Source organism: Ruditapes philippinarum, unplaced genomic scaffold (genome assembly GCF_026571515.1).
Source record: "Ruditapes philippinarum isolate M1 unplaced genomic scaffold, ASM2657151v2 ctg1397_1_1_1_1, whole genome shotgun sequence".
Taxonomy (NCBI): Eukaryota; Metazoa; Mollusca; class Bivalvia; order Venerida; family Veneridae; genus Ruditapes; species Ruditapes philippinarum.
The window spans coordinates 146831-167253 of NW_026859154.1; the positions used below are offsets into that span (position 1 = coordinate 146831).

The 20423-nt window shown below is 32.1% G+C and overlaps 2 protein-coding genes across 3 annotated transcripts in view; one reads left to right on the forward strand and one right to left on the reverse strand.

The window, feature by feature from the left end:
- Window positions 1–91: 91 nt before the first annotated feature.
- The window catches only part of LOC132755435 (uncharacterized), a 21741-nt gene continuing 1409 nt past the window's right edge, over window positions 92–20423 (reverse strand). The window contains exons 2-12 of the mRNA XM_060746297.1: window positions 9102–9730; window positions 7835–8266; window positions 7031–7279; window positions 5806–6036; window positions 4879–5032; window positions 4339–4576; window positions 2589–2891; window positions 2293–2371; window positions 1234–2124; window positions 582–1016; window positions 92–267 (exon numbers count right to left, since the gene is read on the reverse strand). Coding sequence (XP_060602280.1) covers window positions 107–267; window positions 582–1016; window positions 1234–2124; window positions 2293–2371; window positions 2589–2891; window positions 4339–4576; window positions 4879–5032; window positions 5806–6036; window positions 7031–7279; window positions 7835–8266; window positions 9102–9717 — 3789 coding nt within the window. The 5' untranslated portion in view covers window positions 9718–9730 and the 3' untranslated portion in view covers window positions 92–106. The remainder of the gene's footprint in view (window positions 268–581; window positions 1017–1233; window positions 2125–2292; window positions 2372–2588; window positions 2892–4338; window positions 4577–4878; window positions 5033–5805; window positions 6037–7030; window positions 7280–7834; window positions 8267–9101; window positions 9731–20423) is intronic.
- The window catches only part of LOC132755445 (integumentary mucin A.1-like), a 9710-nt gene continuing 8445 nt past the window's right edge, over window positions 19159–20423 (forward strand). Inside the window, exon 1 of one of the 2 annotated variants that reach the window (XM_060746312.1) lies at window positions 19159–19341. The gene's annotated coding sequence lies outside the window, so the exon portion shown is untranslated. The remainder of the gene's footprint in view (window positions 19342–20423) is intronic. The other variant, XM_060746315.1, reaches the window with a different exon arrangement.

Below are 20423 nucleotides of genomic sequence, written 5' to 3' on the forward strand. Positions count from 1 at the left end.
CTATAGACATGATCTCAAAGTAACAATATAAAACAGAAATCTTTCTCAAAACCACCAGTAATAACTGAATTTTGTTTTAAATAAAAATACTTTGAAATTATTTACTTTAGTTTGAAAATAAAGATTTACCATAATTAATCATATGTTCAGGTCTTAAAAAAAGAAAAATACTTGCATCTTGTGATACCAATGAGCCTGTCACAATTTCTGGATATATATTATATCCGTACAATTCATTGGCCTCAGCTCGGCTTTCTGTTAACATCTCTGAAACAATGTAAACAAATATGTAATATATAATCGGGGGAAAAGTGGCAAATGTGTTCTTGTTTGTTTACCAGATCTACAGTATTATGACTGGTCTGAAAATACACAACATAAAAGTATTAAAGCGATATGAATTAAAATGAAACAGTTAAAGAATTTTCATTATGTTGCACATTTACTTAAAACCATTGTTTTGGCAGTCTTTTTTTAACAAAAACATGTGCTTTCTGACTTTGAAATTCTATATATACGGTTGATAATAGAGAGCCTACACTGAGCAAACATTATACTGCAAATATTAATGGAAACGTCACCTGGAATCAAAATAGTTGACTGAGGTATTTCGTTCTTCATCGCTTTGACAAAAAGCAAAGAAGATTCCTTTTCAACGTCATGCATGTAAATATGTCTCAAACAAGTATCAGCCCCGTTTTCCATGAGGTATTCTTTTATTGATTTAATCATCTGTTCCACAATGACATCACTCGGATAACGAAATCTTCCTGCACCTAAAGGGGGGAAGGCAATGCTTGTAGCCTTCCTATTCTCCCCTTCCAAAAGGCATTTAGTTACGGCGTTGCTTATTATTGATTCCTTTTCACTATTTTCCTTCGTCCAGACGGGTAATACGACGTGAATAATTTCTCGACATGGGAGATGCCCGGATGAAGTTATGAACGTGTCTCCATCGTTTACGCATTTTGCTTCTGAAATGTACTGTTGACATTCTCTTTGGATACTGAAACCACCTACAAAATTAGAACAAATAAAGAAGCAAATGTAAATATCTTAATAAATTGTGCAAAGTATTTATTTTCAAGTCACGTGCATTTGGAATAGAAAAGGAAACAATGATGAAGTTATAATTATGCTGTTAGTGATAAAAGAACATTTGAGCTTATTTATTTCTAGTTTAATGCATATCTTTTAATGAAAAAGCCAAATAGATATATTTTTAACGTTTACCTTTATCAATTATTGTGCGGGCTAAACCATATTTGTGATCAAATGTAGACTCATTTGGAATGACTATGAAATCAACTTCAGCCTCGGTAATGTCGCCCTTTAGAATTTGAATTTCGCAACCCCCTATCCTACATTCAGAGAGGCACACGTTTGTAGGAACAACTTGTGATTCTGGTGTGGAAATTCGAATTACGCACTTCTCAGATAACTCAAATGTTTTCAATTTGTCTATACCTTCAGATGTTCCAAAATATTTGCTCAATTCATGACTATTCACTGTGTGTTCATCTCGAGTTATTGTTTCTGCAACAAAGTCACGCAAATGAGCTATTGCAGTTTTACAGCTTTTTCTCTCCCCCTTTACAGCAAATCCTTTTCTAGTAAGCTTATCAAGCACATCTATTTCAACATTCATGTCCTCGTAATGTTGTAAAATCTTCCTGATTGATGTCTTCTTATAACTAAATAGATACCGAAATTCACCAGGATCAAGATGAAAATCCTCCGAAACGTTTGTATGTAAATCAAGAAATTTCTTTACTTTTTCGACTATTTCATCATGCAAACTATCCCATGACAAAATAAGAAGCCTATTTGTAGAACAGTCGAATTGGACTTTTTCTTTATATTCCGTTTCTAGCTTTGCAAGGAACTTTTCTTGTTGCAGATGGTCCCTTAGCTCCCTTTCAATCTCTAAGCTTGTACTTCTAAAACATGAACGTATGCACCTCTCTACTGTTATTAACCCGTTACAAGTTAAACTGTACAGTTCTAGAGTACCCTGTCCTACAAAGTGCCAACATCCGGTAACCTCCGATTTCATCAATATTTGCTTGACATAATGGTTGGTTTTACTTGTATGTAGTAAGGCTAGTACCATTGGACTCAAACCTTCAAACATAAATAAGTACATTTATAACATTATATGTTAAATGTTTAAAAGTTTATGAATGTATTTTTTGAAACACAGATTCATAAAATAGACACGCGACGATAAATACTAGTAGTGTTATAAAAAGGGCATTTTTATCTCAATTGTTTACTATATCATAACCTGACCTTTTATGTCTTTTTTCGGAAAATCCCGTATCATTTGAACTACTTTGTTCACAGCAGAATCTACCATCTGTTTCCTTCCCTAGAAAGAAAATACAAACCATATATCAATATAAAATCTACGTCTGTAATATTTTATAACGTGATATTATTTAATAAGCATTTAATTCTACTACTAGCTGTATAAAAACATCCTGCATCAAAAAAAATATCTTTAATCAATACAAATATTTATATAATATTTATAACAATAAATGACAATAAATGATCGTTTTAAAATATCGCCTTTAATCATGTACCTTTAAAACTAATGTTTTGTTTTTAAGTGTCCTTTCCACATTTTTAAGCTTCTCAAAGCTGTTACTAGCGTCCAAAAGTTCAAATTCGAACGGTTTCAGCTTCATGGTTTTTGTAAGATATTTTCCCTGACTGTCATGTTCCTGTTCAATCGACGTTATCATGTTTTCAACCCGACTGGCCCATTTTTCAGCGTCATTCTGATAACCAGCAATAACCACTCTATTCTCTTCAATTTTTATGAAAAATGAGTCTGGATTAGTTGACCCAACACTTTCTATTCTTGATCGAAGCTGTGATTTTATCTGCATGATAGATAAAACTCAATATTATAATGGATACATCTCTAATTGCTTATTCCTGTCCGAGAACTATAAAAAGTAATTACAAATAATCAGTATAAATAAACAGAATGAATGTACTAATCATTTATGACGCATGAATATAGGAACATTAATTATGTTTTCATATTAACATGTTTCTAGTGTTTGTTTGTTCCAATTGAATGTTTCTGTTGTACTGATAAGTTACAGTGACTTTTGTCTGATGATTAACTGTAGCTTTGAAAACCTAATGACAGACAAACATGTTACTGCGAATTCACTTATATCAAAACGGGCATTTTTGTGGGTTCTTAAATTCGTGGATTTTCAATTTCTTGGGAAAAAAAAACTAATGCAAAGTAATCTTACAGTTAATCGCCGCGCATTTTACTTACCGCATGAACATATCTTTACGTATTACACAGCGCTTGTCAATAAATTCATTACACAAACATCGGATGCAGGTTTGTAATATATAGAAAAGTGACATGGCTAGAAGTATTTGTTGAGATAAAATTTCGATGGATCTTAAATTCGTGGATTGACATACCAACGAAAACCACGAAAATTCGTGCCCCACGAATAATAATGATTTTACAGTATATTAATGACAATAAAAGTAGAAATATGAAAGTATAATTTGAATAACATAAAAATAAACATTAAAGCGTTACGCCGTGAAACATGACAAATTCAAAAGGAAATGAAGAAAAAAATAGTTTATTTTTAGAACTATGTAGGATGTGTGGCTATCGTCCTTTTAAGGAAGAGCAAATCTCCTTAAATGATATAAATATCTTATCTAGCAGCATCTAACCTCGTTAACCATATCATCATATAGAAAGTAATATATTTATCTTATTGTAAATGGTCACCCTGCAAGATAACATGCAAAACCGCGCTTCCTTTATTTATTTTGTACTGAAGTGGTCAGTTTTTTTGCGTGAATACACATACCATCTCGACTTCTTGCCATGTATTTTCATGTTTTCCTTTTTTTAATGTTTTTTTCTCCTTTTTTGTGCATATATATTGATATTTTGCCAATAGCCCTTCTAAGGGCTTTAATACAAATACATATAAAAGTTCTTCTTCTATTAAAATCTAACAAAGCGATGTTTTAAGAGGCGTCACTCAGAATGTGTGTAACGCTACGCGCAATTCAATTCAGGTTATATAAAGCTTAAATGATAGAAACGTATGTTTGTTTTACAAGCTCAAATTGCGTGTATGAAAAAACTGTTACATCCAACATGGGGATATTTCGTCTATCGCTTACGATGTTTGAAAAGAACAACGCATTAAAATGCATATTAAATAAAATTTAAAATTCGAGCAATGAATTTAAAAAAAAACATCATATTGTTTCTACACGATAAACATTTTTATTTAGCATACTTTTAGTATGTATTATTCTTATACTCCCTACCTCTAAGGCAAAGTATTGTATTTTTACAGAGAACATTTTGCATATCTGAGCCACCACTCCTGTTATATTTTCCTTCCAATCTTTGACCTTTGCAATGGCCGTTTTATCATTTTCATCAATATTGCACTGTATATATAATTTCCTTTCCATTCCAGTATCAGGCCATATGATCTTCCCATGATGACTTTCTACAATTTCTTCAACATCTTTTTTGGGCTGTTGAGACTCTTGAAGAAAACTTGAAACAAACAAAATTGTATGTCGCAATTTATTTTACAGATACATTGATTACAAAAATAACAGTTCAATTTTACAGTAATGTAGGTATTTGTGCTAAATCAACAACAAAATTTTTGACTTCATAATTGTATACGTCCAGATATTTCAAAGCCGTTTGAAAATCTCTAAAGATAAATGAATGCAAACATTAAGAGTTCCGTTAATTAAAAATATATAGGAATAAGACACGTAGCAAGAATGATATATCATAACAAATAAGTAGTTTAGCCTGATTAATCGTCTGATTAATTAAGTATGTACCGGCAAATGTAGATATTAAGATCATCTATCTTAAAAGGTGCTGGTGTGTTCAAGAAGTATTCTTCGTCGCCAGCAAGAAACGGATAATAAAGGGACACTTCAAGTTCGGCTTCATTGAGCTTGTGTGGACCTGCCCTAACCAAGGCATCTGCATCTGTCCAAAAAATGTTTGAGATAAAATATTTATCTGCCTAGAATATATACAGTCTGTCATAACTGTACTGAGCAGTATGTTATGAAATTGAAAGGAAAATATTAACTTATTTTAACTGTCACTTGGTCACTCTGTATATACCCTTGGATCGGCACAATGTCTGTTTCATAAACCTGTTCATCTTTGATACTGTAAATACTATATCTTGCTAGATGTTGAATCATCAGAAATAATTATCGCATATACATAATAAGGAAATTGTGTAAAGGGCGTACTTTAAACATCAACATTATGTTGCTATATATTTCCTTGTCACAAGACATACGCGTGTCTATATTCATTTCTCGGAGCTGCATCAGCTAAATGTAGAAGGCAAACAAGTTATTAAAATATCTATTGTCTTTCATGATTTCAAATCTCATTCAAATCTAGTGGACAGATTTGACCATTCTACAAATGTAAGAAATATGTATAAGCCGCCCGGTTTTTTTCAGCTACAGTTTTGTTGAAAAATACAATTAAGTCGGTGTAATTTAAAATCAAAATTAAAGATCTAAATGAAAATCAAATTATGATCTGTGTTCGTGTGAAAAGTATATACTATTGTTTTTATGTATGCTGTTGAACTACAAAAGAAGATTGCTTTGTTAATATGACAGGGAAATATTTAAAACACTATGACTTAAATCATAAGTATTTATAAAATAAAGACAAAGATAATATGATTTCCTTTTAAAATACATTTTCTAAATACAGAGATATGAAAAATGTACCTTCATCTTTAGTAAATGAGATTATATAATCGTTCCAGACATCTCTGTATTTGATATATTTGATATGATGAATTGATCCGTCTTTTGAGAACTGTTTTAAATAATGCTCCAATGCATTTGGTGTAGTTTCCATGGGAACGCCTTGAACACGAACTCTACATGTTCGTTCGACAGGTAATGGCATCCATTTTGTTTCGTTTGCTTTTAACTTACATTGGAACTCCGTCAAATCTGAAATGGTTAATGTTTACCACTACTAGCTACTGCACAAAAAAATCATTTTATTTTTCATTCATTTATTTATTTTTGCTATTACTTGATAGTTTATAATTATAAAGTATCTTTGTATATACCAAACAGTTTTAAAATCAACGGGTTTCAGCTTTCATTTTCTGTTGAAAAAATAATTCTGTGTAGTTTCAAACTACTAGTAAATATTTCAGTAATTTTATCCATATCAATGGTAAACCTTCTTCAAAATGGCGTCCCGAGAGCTATTTATAACGCGTAAGAAACGTTCGTTTCTAAAAATAGAATATCGGGGCTTTACAAATTTAAATATAGAGAGCGGACCGTTATACTAGAGGTGTCGTGGGGTCTTCGTTTATTGTATATGTACTTATCGTCGGAAAATTCTATTTTCCACCTTTATTCTTTTGATTTGGCATGTATATGAAACGATCTGGAAAAAAAATATTCAAGCTTTACAAAAGCTGAATGTCGCTTTAAATAATAACGTTTCAACTGCCTGGTGAAACACAGGTTGTTTACCGAACATGAAAACAAAAATTTGTAGGGGATACTTAAAGAGAAAAATACAATAAGTGACTCGCTAAGAGTAAGGATTTGTGTCGATCTAATGGAAAAAAAATAATATGAAATGACAAAATGTTTTTATTTACGTTTAAATCCGTTTTAAAAAGATGAATTTAGCATTTTTAAGTGCAGCAATACCCCCATTAGCAATAATCAAGTAAATATTTATGAAAATTAAGTGTTTTAAGAAATTTAATAAGGGTCAAATGTGCACATAAGGAGATGTATATTTACCAAAAGGACCACAAAGTATTCCTCACTATGCTTTAAACGTATCAAACCATGTGAAAAACCATGTGAAAACATCAGTAGATGTAACTCGTAATTATGCATTAGGAATATCAAATATGTTTGTCTTTAAGTAAACAAATTCGTTCTAATTTTGTCGTTGAAATAATATTAAGCTTACCTGTATTAGAATCAAAGACAAGCATTGCAATCGTAGGGTCGACACCTTTTATTACGCTCAATGGTTGTACTCCACATATTGATTTTATTTGACTCGAAACAAACTGAGTGGTGCTTTCTTCGTTTAACCCTAATAAAAGAATTTTAGTGGGATCCAAAGACGTCTGTTCATAATGTGCAATTGACACGTGTTTCTCTTTTAGAATAAAATGTTTGCCCGATCTTGCTCTCTTCAATAATTCATCTGCAGCTGTAAATATAAAAGAAATGTTTTAGCATTGCAGTATTGAAATAATCTCAGTAACTAATTGTGTACCTAGGTAAATGGTTTTCACTTAATACAAGCTCAAAAGACAATTATTTAATTAATCATTGCTTTTTCTTGTGTTTGTTATGATTTGAGCCGTGCCATGACAAAACCAACATAATGGGTTTGCGACCAGCATGGATCTAGACCAGCCTGCGCATCTGCGCTGTCTGATCAGGATCCATGCTGTTTGCTATTAGTTTCTCTACTTGTTATAGGGTTTGTAAGCGAACAGCATGGACCCTGATCAGACAGCTGGTCTGGATCCATGATGGTCGCAACATTATGTCATTTAATCCATAGCACGCTTCCATCAACTAATTCTATCTAAGCAACCAGTGTAGACAAATATCAGCCGCAACATCAGTGCCGTCTCTGTTTCTTTCGCTACTCAGTCCATACATATTTTGCAAATTTCCGTAAAATGATAAAGGGTTTTTCCAGAATCAAAGTAGAGAAGCTAATGTAAGAAATTTTCAGAGGTAAGGTTAAAATTACCTGTTGAGTTTTTAAGCGTTACGACGGCTTCTTTCAGTGTTCTATTCAAAGTGATATCTTCAAAGTCGTCACCCTTTGACAATAACTCTCTTTCAATATTAACATGGATTTCCTTGATAGATATATCATTAGGGACTTCGTCTAATATAATTTTCCTTAAACGATCTGATGCTATGTCAGGTTGTGAAGGATCAATTATATGCAGAGGCTGTAAAATACCATCTGTTGAGTCAGAAAACGTGTTTATTTTTGTAGGTCTAGGTGTTTTTGGTAATTCTGGAGGAACATCTTTTGGTGAAAGATTCATTTCTTCATAGTTTATTTCATTATAGATATGATCTTCAGGTAATGTAGGTACAGGAGGAGGACCCTCGGGTGATTTGGGCTTAATTGTGTCCGGTTGACTGTCACTTACCTCAGTGTTTATGTTGTCTGAAAAATAAGAAGATTTTACATTATACATTTTAACATGGCTCGTTATCATATCACTATATACAACGATGAAAATAAGCGGTGTTTAGCAACAAACATAATTAACGAAGTTCATGTAAATACGGCTGTTCTATTTAAACATTTTTTTCTCGGACGACATGGATAAACAAAGTAACAATAATGTAGCATTTTTATTGATATTTTCCTTTTTGCATATTTGATTTTCATATAATGCTAAGATAATCCCAAATACACTGAAGTGATAGGTTTTTAATTTTATCTTTATCAAGATAAAAGTGTATATAAGAAGTATCTTAAATGATTCGTAAGATGCGTAATAGCGTCATCATTAGTACGCAACTCATTCATAAAGGCTCGAATATGACGTCATTGTAACCTTACATAGGTAGGGGGTAATGGTTGATTTATCGAGCACCAAGAAAATGAATGTAAACTCAATACAATCAGGACAATGCGAAAGGTGTTGACAGATAACATTTGAGAGAAAAAAACAACAAAGATAACTACGATCTAATACCTTGTGCGGAAATATTTAATTCGGTAGCGGAAATAATATTATTAAATGGCGTTCGTGATAACCCCTTTTTTTACTTGTTAAAATCGATATATTATTTTTCTGAGGTGTGTTAATCGGTTACATAACACCTGTTTGTCGTTTTGACGCAACAAAATTAAACCGCTAATGCTTAATTTCCAATTTGACATCTTTTATTAAAATCAATGCATGTAAATAAAAGAATTTAGTCAATATTTTGTTTTCATATTGCTAAAACAGTTCCTTCAACCAAACATGTAGCAAATTTAATCAGCTTACCCTTTGTAGATCCATAAATGCTAATAATGCTTTCCTTTCCTTGTGCATGACTCATGTCCACATAAATATCCTCATCATCATCTTCACATCTTTGGAGTTTACCAGAATCAGATTCATTATCTGGGTCCTTTTCAATAGAAACAAGACTTTTCTCCTTTAAATCACCAGATGAAGGTTCTAACTGAAGAGTCTTATTTTCTTTAACCGCAATGTTCATGTCACAGCTTTCAGTTTTATCCGTGTATGTTCCTTCATTTGGAGTAAGCTTTGTACTTTCAAATGTTTCGAAACTTGGCTTTTTCTCTAAACTTTCCGTATCATGTTGATGAGTATTTTCACTTGGGTGATTTTCGTCAACATGTTTTTTGGAATCAATCCTGTTCTCCTTTTCATTGCATTGATCCTGATTATATTTTATTTCATTTCCATTTAGTGTTTGTTTGTCTTTATTTATGTCATCAAGATCGTCGCCTGAGCATTTTGCATTGTTTGCAGGTAAAACATGTTCAATCTCTTCTGATTTTTCTATTTTACTTTTACTTGCATTTGTTGAAACAGGTGTAACATTCGTTTCATCTTCAACGTTTTCGGGCATCTCCTCAATATTTCGCTCCATATTTATTTATTATCTGCAACAGTTCGTGAGCATAACCCAATAAATTTCTTTTTTGTTTGTGAAACTGAAGAGAAAAGGACTCAAGATATAAAAATCGCCATTTCTATTAATGTTAAAAAACAACAACACGTCAATCACGTGACCACAGTACTAATGTTTATTCATTTCAGTAACATTCAATGCAATCGGCTTTTATGCATAAAAACATCGGACTTTATTGAAAGTAGTTCTATCACGTGGTTTTAGATGTTAACAAAACAGAGGGTGTAACCTTTGATAATGTATAACGAACTTATATATTTGACATCCAAAGGAAAAATAAAATTATAATTGAAAATATATATGACAATCTTAATCAATTAAAATAAATGCACTTTAATGTAACAGATCCGGAAAAATGCCAACAGGTAGACGTTTTGTACTTTCGGTTTCTACAAAAATAATAATAAAATTGCTGTTAACCTATACTCGTATATCTATAAATTCACTAAATTAAGGTTTAAGGTGGATATATATATTGAAATAAACGTATTCAACAACTCCAAGCAAAATATTACTATTTGTAACATGTTTAGTTTCTTAGCGTAGGTAGGTTAGACCGAAACACCGTATGCGTGATGTGTAATCTTACTATTGTTTGCCAGGTTTGACGGAAAAGGCCGAGAAGATGCGATTGCCTCCATGATTAAATATAATAATGTCTCTAAGTCACAACTATAAGTCATTTAAATGCAATAATATATTTTGACATACTTTGGGATTGTAACTATATATACATTGTATAATTTTTCATTACATGTTATCATGCTCTGAAAATATTTCATAGCATTTTTTCCGTTTAATTTGTTAAAACATCATGCACACGTATAATTTAGAATATCATTTTAAGATGACTTATAGCCCCATGTGGCCGGATGTTGACTGATTTATTTTATTTTGAAAATAAAAAAAAATTGTATTTGGGAACACATGTCACTATAATGAACAATTTATCGAATTTTTGTCTATCTTCAAAAAATTAAAAGTCACGTAAGTACAACTTTCAGTTACTGAAATTCAATAATTATTATACATGTAAAACATTATACCATTTAAACGGCTTTCGGCTTTAATTTCTGTTGGTAATACAATTCTGTTTTATTAAAACTAAGTATTATATGCAATTTTAAATCGAAAACTGCATTATTACACGCCGGCGTGATATGATATACATATGGGGAAAAATTGGCCTGTGTATTTGACGTCATAAGGCCAAAACAAAAAGATCTTGAGGTTCTGGTAACATGCTGAAAAATAATAGGGTAGGTAGGTCGGAAAAACTTTTTTTAATTAGTATTTTATTAAAATTTAACTGTATGTCAGATATATACGTTATAGGACACTCTAGGTTAGGTGCGGAAATACAGGGTCGGTCAGGTAACTGGAACCATAAGATCATTTTGTTTTGGCCTAATCTCGCGTGAATTAGTCTCGCGATAATTGTCATTTATTTTTTTTTATTTTTTTAAACATGAACGAATAAAGGTATATAATGAAGTTATTAATGATTTTTTATTACAGTAATCATCGATCTTCCTTTCGCTCACACTGAAAAATACGAAAGTGACTTATAAAATTTTAGATATAGTATTTTAATTGAAATTTATAAAAATTTTAATCTTCATTTATTTGCATATTGTTTATACATTAGCTGAGACATCTATCTTCCTTTCGCTCATTGTGAACCTGACGAAAGTGACTTATTGAATATCAAATATAGCGTTTAAACAGACTTTAATATTACTATTGCAGTTTGAAGAAAGTACAGTATGAATATGTTACATTTATATATTTTGTATAAATAATAATGTGTCATAATTTCCTTACATATTTCACAAGTTGTGTATGGAATTGTATTGAGTTCCAACCAGTAGTTTTCAAGTTATGCTCTGGACAAGTAAAAAACAATGGAAACGTAACAAAGGGCAATAACTATTTAATTACTCTGGACAGAGTAAAATGTCTTGTGCACTGCACTTCCTCTTATTGTGCTGGACCATTGTATGAAGTTGTTTTGAATTCCAACCAGTAGTTTTCAAGTTATGCACCGGACAAAGAAAAGTAACAAAGGGCAATAACTCTGTAATTAGTGAAGATGGAGTTATAATTCTCATGCACTGCATTTCCTCTCAATGTGCTTGATCATTGTATGGAGTTGTATTGGATTCCAATCATTAATCTTCAAGTTATGCTCCGGACAAGGAAAATGCAACGGACCGCTAGACCGACCACCGAGTGCCTCCTATACACCCCTTCCCAAAACTTAGTTTCGTGGGTATAAATATCGACAACTTAATCATATGTCAGCGTAACGAAGTAGGTAAGGTTGTCAGTTAATCTTCTAGTTAAATATCAATGCAAGACTGTTCGGATTGTACTTTTATCGCAAAATAATTTCTGTATATAAACAAATAAATACGAATATGTAATATTTATTATTGACGCAAAGACATGTTAAGTGTTGTCATAATTTCTATAAACATCTCATTTCACATTTTTTTAATCGTAATATCTAGCAATGTTGGTACAACCTTATACTGAATACTAAACGAATGAGTTTAAACGCACGAAATACTCGTGCACTGCACAAGTTCTATGACTACTGCATACCACACAATACTAATATAAATATTATTACCGGTATATTTAACTTTTTAGATATTATGCATCTTTCGTAAAATTGAAAAAAAGGGAAACAAAATAAAAAAGAAAGAAAAACAACTTGTGAGGCTCGAACTCGTGAAGAAATTTAGTAGCATATGACTTTACAAATTTTGTCATCAAGACATTTAAAGTTCTTTTTCTATCTAGTACTATATTCGCTTCTAAAACCCCGATACTAATTCAGACAAAGAGTGTTTACTTTTGCGTTTGTTTGTTTGATTTTACGCCTTTTCCCAACAGTATTTCAGTTATATCATGCATATAGGCTGGTAGTTTCCTAAACATCGTTCCTACTTTTGCGTACACAGCAAATGCAACGTAACTCTCACATTATCATAGCGGCACTGTATTGTTTGATTTTATTAACCTGTCAATTGCATACTGATTACACGGTCAATGCATACAATATATTTATCTTCGACAAATGATCGGTAAAGTTCGTGAGATGTACTCAGTAACATTTGATTAAATTTAATTTGTTTCTATGAAATAGCTATACTGACCGTTATAGCGCAATAAGACAAACTACAGGTTTATAACTTCAAAATGTCCCACCTCTTGTAAGATCTAGACCGCTTTTGTCTATGTTTTTTTTTCTTATTTATATTTTCCACAGTTTTGAAGGTATGATTGATTTTTTTAAGTTGTTCTTTTTTATGTTTTGCATCTATTTTGGCAGACAATACGTTTTTTAAATAGCATGGTTTAAAAATCAAAATTAAAATTAATAAAGCTCATTTCAATGCACAAAACAAACAAATATGTGTTTCTAAGTTGTTCCATATCCGTTTAGACTATTTTGCAAGCCCTATTCATTAAAGCAACCTTCAAAAATAAAGAAAGAATTTGTCTAAAAACAATTGCAAAAGTATGGATCGAACCATAAACCTCTAATATATGAGTTAATCACTCAACCGACAGTGCTATTGCTGATATAACCAGAACATAAACATTCAGATAGTGTGACTCTTCAAAATATTAGTCATAAACATGTACTCCAAATTAATTCTCGTAATCTATACGGACAGACCCGAAGTGGTATCGGATATTAAGATGAGTGCTATATTATGTATTCATAAATGACAGGTCAATAAAATCAGACTATAATTCTGTGTCAAGTGAAACATAACAACCGCTAGGTCGTGATAAATGCAAATTATCTTTTATGCATATTAAATAACTGTAAACAAATATATTGATGTTTTAGACCCGTTTTGTGTGGTAGAGTAGCTTACAAGGAAGAATAACTTTCAGTCACATAAATACAATCATAACTTTCTGTCATTGAAATGCAATATAAACTTTCAGTCACGCAAATACAATATTAAGTATAAAAACTAACATATAAGTTATGGTGGCTGATTTGTGCCATTCGTGTTTTCACCACGCGACCCTGCCTAGGGAAAAGTCGAGAATTAACAAGTTAAAATGGCGGGGGCGTGGAGCAAAAACATGCTTATAAGTGAGAGCGCGTTTTATTTATTAAACTTCACCGCGGGGGGGGGGGGGGCGGAGCGAGAGCAGGGAGCGGATCGAGATTTAAGGAATTAAATAAAACTTCCCGCCGCGCCCCGCCGCTTTATTTCTTATATCTCGCTCCGGGCCCCCGCGGGGCGAAATTTTATTTATTCAACTTGTTAATTTTCGACTTTTCGCTTGGCGGGGTCGCGGGGCGAAAACACGAACGGCACAAATCAGCTATCATAATAAGTGTTTTTACGAAGTATTTCCAGCTTTCCTTTGGGAGAAAACATCAGGTTTTCTTCCGTGCATTATTTCTGCCACGTGCCTGCTAGGCACCTGAGTAGAACCGACGACGTCCTGTAAGTTAGCAGATTAGCTTCCTCACATGAAAGAATCCAAAGACCCTAGCAGTATTCGGACAACGGTGAAAGGCAAATGGTTTGATGTAGGACGGCTATGTATAGCAAAACCATACTTTTCTGCATAAAGATAAGTTTGTTCTAATACAATCTGATCGAAGTTCAAATCTGCTTATTTCTTTCATGTGGATCTAATAACGACCGTATATGTTTCGCCTTCTTCATAAGTAAGACTTCCCCCAAGAACGCTATTTTAGCCATGCAATCAAACCGGTTTTTAAAAGATAGGCATTTGAAGAAGTATCTAAATACCGTTATCCGTGGAAGTAAAACAAATTGTTGATTTTTGTTAGAAAAAAAGTTTAAAGTAATTTTCAATAAATTAACTTGAACAATTTTAATGGGATCAGTTTACCTGTCGGCTATAGACCTTTTTACGACGCGGTCCGTTGCTATGAAAAATTGACCGGAAGTAGTATTTTCTCGCGCATGCGCAATCTGCGTAGGGCAAAAAAGCGTTGCCCTACATAGATTTGTAGTAGAAATTCATAGATAATGCCGAGTTAGTTTAAGGTAAAAATTAGGAAATCAAATAGCTTTTTACACAAACATGAAAGATACATTTATAGCTTTGTGGCCAAAATTGCCACAAAAAGGCACGGAAAAGACGATTGTTTAAGAATTCCCCCTTACGATCACGGACATGACAATGAGATAATTGTTGTAAAAAATGTCGAAATATATATATTATCAAATAAAGAAGTCAATTTAATTGTTGTTGAAATTGTTCTTATAAATCTAAAGAAATTTTATAACATATAAAATAGAGGTTTATTATTATTCTGAAAATAAGTCGGAACACGTGATAATTAATGCATTTTTAGTTTTCAGCTTACCTTATATTATCCTTAATCCGACTTGACTGTGATGCCAAGAAGAAACTTTTAAAGACACAAGATATATTTAAATAATGTTTCAAACTCTTGAAAGGTTAAGATAGGTTGTTTAATAACACACATTTTAACACATGGAAATGCACGCCACGTACACTATTTAATTGTCACTTCACAAAATTAATAAACATTGATGGTATAAACTTTTAAAATGTAACTGAAATTACGATAATTTCATAGTTTTATGTGATTAACTATGTCATGGTACTAAAACGTCCCGGTTAAATGATACTGAAAACTATAGCTGGCAAATAACATTTAAGCGGTCACTCGATCACGTTTCAATCCGTTTGACACTTACCGCCTTGCCAATCCACTTTATAATAAAAGTGTATCTTTTACACCCTGCTGTTTCAATTCAAGTTACTGATGAAAAAGTCATTGTATGATACCTTGAACAGGACTTTAGGCCTTGAATTATTAGTCCCGCTAACTTTGTATATCTGTTATAAATATCAATTCACGTTTGAAGTACTTACCGCTTAAATTCATCACAAAAAAGTCTGTTTTCAGGGTGACATAACTTATAATTCATCTTTTCTAGCCTTCAAGTACGCTAAATGTAGTCTATCGTTATTGCGCTTTTGCCCTACGCAAAATGAGCATGCGCGAAATGCAACATCGGTTGCTATGGACAAATCGTAGTGTAAAAAGGTCTATATAAATCGTGAAAATGCCTACTAAAGACCACGAGAAGGTGACTGCCTATGGTGTGAATGTAAGCGTAATTTGGAGCTGATTATTATTAGATTGGTTCTAATAGATCTTATCTGTAGATTGAATATTGATTGATAAACCCATTGTTAGTTATAACTTACGAACCCCTTTCATTTTAAAACCATCTGAGGTTTTCAGTGATGTCATTAAAAAAAGATGATATTTATTTGCATTATAATGAAAAGACGTGTATCTTCGGGAATTTAAAAATAGGCCACTTTTTTATCTAAATGACTTTCTATGGTTACAATGTGTACAATATAAAATGCTTTACCTTAAATACATAACCTATCTTCATATCCTTTATAAATTATAAAATGCTTATAATTCCAATGTAAAAAAAAACTATAATATGGTAATAAATATTGTCTCATTCGAAATTGTTTGTATAACCTTTACTCCGTGATGCGTTAAATTCACTATTCTGCATAAATGAATGGCCCATAACACCCGATATTGCAAAATTTATATCTACTCCGTGTTAAAATGTATATATACAAAGAATGTCGGCTCGCCGATATTTAAACACGTCATTTTGATGTCTAAAAATATCTTAATGGTTAATGGAAACAAGTAATTGACATAATTTTAAACTTTTTAAGTTTTCTTTTAACTAATTACACATGTATATATTACACTTACACTTTATTACTTACGGCACACTTCTTTTATCACGGTTATTATTTAAATCCACAATTTAGTACATAACACGATAAAATCTTAAGCGAGTTTATTTAAATTTGAATGAGAGCATATTTACATTGGATCGGTAAAATGAATTAATTTATGTACAGAGTTACGTGCTCCTTACCTCTCTAAATTGAAAAAAAAGAAAACTACAAATAATACAGGCGTTAACAAGTCAATAATTACCTCACCTCTCTAACAAAAAATAGAAATTCTCCGAAATTATTAATGTTTGGGTTTCCCCCAGTTATCCCTTTAACAGTCAATACGTAGTAAAATATGTCAACACATTGATAAACCTGTTGTGAATGGTCGTGCACCTTATAGATTATTACTAAACGGCGTTTACAATGTTATGTCATATACATGTGTCATGGGGTAGTATAAAATATTAATCAATACTGTTTTTTGTTTTCAATCTTTAATCCTTAAACGCAAAATTGGGTCTCGCATTTAGTCAAACATATATCTCTTTTCACACCAAGGAGTCATTCAATAACTAATAGTTCGGTTATCCTATTATTATACTCCTATAGTAACATGTACTTACCGTTCACAAGTGTTAACACAAAGTGATATTTACGGGCTGTTCTCACTTTGTATAGACGTATTTTGTTAATGTATAATAAATCATCTATGATAATACTATATTGCCACCAATTATAACCAAACGATCTAACTAATATTTGTGCGACGGGCCTGAGCTAGCCAATGACCGACAAAGCAGTCCTACGTCACATGTATGTTCTCAATATGGGCTTTGTAGATTGCAGCCAGAAATAGGAGAAGTATTGAGACTCAAAAAGCGGGCTTTGCTATATGTACAGTTATATTTCTTAATTTCCTTATTTTAGTCTTCGTCTCACGAGATATGACCCAAAACGTGTTTAATTCGGCGTACAAACAATCAAACAAAAATCATGTTTCATGTTAGTTAAAAGGTACGATTAATATCAGATAACTATGTGTACTCGAACTACTTGTTAATTCGTAAGTATACCTATTGAAGTTTCAGTTATCATACATGCTTCTGCAACTTTTATGTCAAATATGTTCTGCTGTTTCTAGTAACGCGAGCGGTTTAAAACAGAACATGTGAGTTTGCTGCTGGTCAAAAAAAAAATCTGGAAACAAAGTGATCCCTCGGAAGCATTGATCACAACAAAATTACATAAGACTTGCAGACTCGGTTTAATTGAGTCTGTACATGAGGGATAATGATTAAGTGCAACATCCCACACGCCCCCTTGCACCGGCTTGATCGGTACTCTATTCTCAGAGCGGTACTCAATTCTCAACACTTAATAGTGCTGGCATGGTTCGTAAAGCCTTTATAAAGCATACGATAGAAACATTTAAAGTCAACGCAGTTTGTAATTATTAATCGTAAATTAGTTTTAGTTGCGGGCCCTTTCTCTTTTGACCAGGTCAGTATGACATTTGACCTTACATCTTTAACCGACAATACTTGAACTACCTCGTTATTGGTCAGACAAACTTTTTCTAATGGTTACGGTACTTGACTTTTGGATTAAAGGGTTATTTAAGTGACAGATCTTGGAATTTCACTTATGTGGTCGGACGTCCGGCTGTTCTACAAATTGCAAGCAATTCTAGAAGACATTTTAGAACAAAGTATAATTACTTTCTAGCTTTATTACCTGATAAATATTTAGGAACTTTTAAAGCCGATTTACTAAAGTTAATATGTAACTGTTCATTTGAAATACATGTTCTGCCATTCTATTGGATGTAAATAATTTCAGACACCAAGAGAGCATTAATTGCATAGAACATGTCGCTTCAATTTTATCAATTCTGACACAAAAATACTAACCATTATTGAAAAAATATAAATTATCAAAGTACTTGTAAGTACTGATGGAAAGCGGTTTTCAAATTGTGAAAACATAATCATAAATATTTTTACGTCGCACCATTTTAAAGGGGAAGTAGCTCCGAAAAACTTACACAATATAGACTCTTGCCCTACAAATTGGCCTCACGGTAACTTTATAATGTTACGCCACTGTACTGAACAGGAAATATCACAGCTATAACGATTTTCAAAGTGTTTTCCCTATAACTTTCATGATTTATAGTACTTCTATAAACTGCTTTCGATAAATTAATAACTGTAATTGAGATAAAAAAAATACTTTAATAGCATAGAACTATATTTTGACGTGTATGAATGGATTCATAATTGGCATATTGAACTGGAAACTACGGCATATGAAGGCAATATCTCCTTCAAAAAACAAAATTTTATAGTAAACTTTACTTACATGATGTCACTGTCGAAAATCCTCATTTCCTTTATGTATATTTCACGTATGAACTTATTTTTAGGTTAAAGCCTTAGTTAAATGAAACAAGGACATTATTTATTTCTTTACATCAATAAGTGGGATGGTTTAAAAATTTAAATATATACAACTCATAAAGTTTGAATGTTGAAAACAATATCAGTTTACTTATTACATACAAGAACAATAAAGAACGGTATAACTTCCTTATTTTAAAGAATACAATGAATAAATGGTGAAGTTAACATCCTAACCGCAAATACACAATGACTTGTAATAGAGTGTCCACTTAATACTTATAATTCTACTTCCTTTCTATCATAAAGATGTGTCCAAATAAAATCGAAACAAACAATTAAATGTTGATTTAGTGAGGTTTCAACGGATAAATAAGGTTACCACGGATACAAAAGGGTTCTACGAATAAGTAAGGTGTGACTAGTTTTAGCATGCAATTTACGTTTGTATCATAGTTTAAAGACATTAATATTGAAAACATGTCAGAGTTAAATCGTAAACCAATACATGCTAGCGTTATCAAGAGTGCAGGTATTAGTTACAGCACTAAGTATCTGTATAGAGCATGCCCGCTGATTGGCTAATTTTTTCAGAGGTTTACTTATTTCGACGACATAGAAAAATGTAACGATAGAAACTTTATATTCAGATGCTCGTACATTGGTTACTTTTTTTCGGGGGTGACAGGGAACGTGTTTTTATTTTTGCCTATGATACAAAAGAGAAAGCGATATATAAAATACGAGTACATGTACATGTATTTACCTACCGGCTCCTTTGGTAGAGCAAATATATACATATATACCACCTGTTATTGTTCAATTGTTCTCTCTATACAAAACAGATATTTACGGACCCTAATGCTCACCGACAAGAATAAGGTTTTCATACCTTTTTTTCTTACCTAGATAGTATAAGACATTTATTTCTCAAATATTAGGAAATTTCACCATCTGATTTTTATTATTATTATTTTAGTGCCACACCCCGCTCTTTGCATGTTTACTCAAATTTCAATCTCCCTGGCATATTTAGAAGAATTATGTTTGCATATAAAACATAATTTTTGTACAAATTATCTATGTCTTTGTTTTTAGTTTGGACCTGTACATTGTACAAAGTGACTGTAAGTGACAAGTATTCATTACGTTTTTATATTTTCTTCATCTTAGATAAATGCATGCGCATAAAATGAACTCCCCTTTTCACAGGTTCAAAAATTACATATCTTTTCCAACAACTAAATCCAGTGTTTGTATGTAGGAAATCTAATCAAAGTTAAATAAGAAATATCTTTATATGTATATAAACAAGTTCTTAAAGTATAAAAGACCTTTACCATCTAGATTTTTTGCTATAACAGTTTGAGTTTGATACATACGGAATTTTGCATGGTCAGAGTTTCTAACTTGAATTATAATATCACTTATGTACATTTTTTATGACAGCCATACTTTATCCTTGTATATCCGGAGCACAGCAAATATGATATTTTC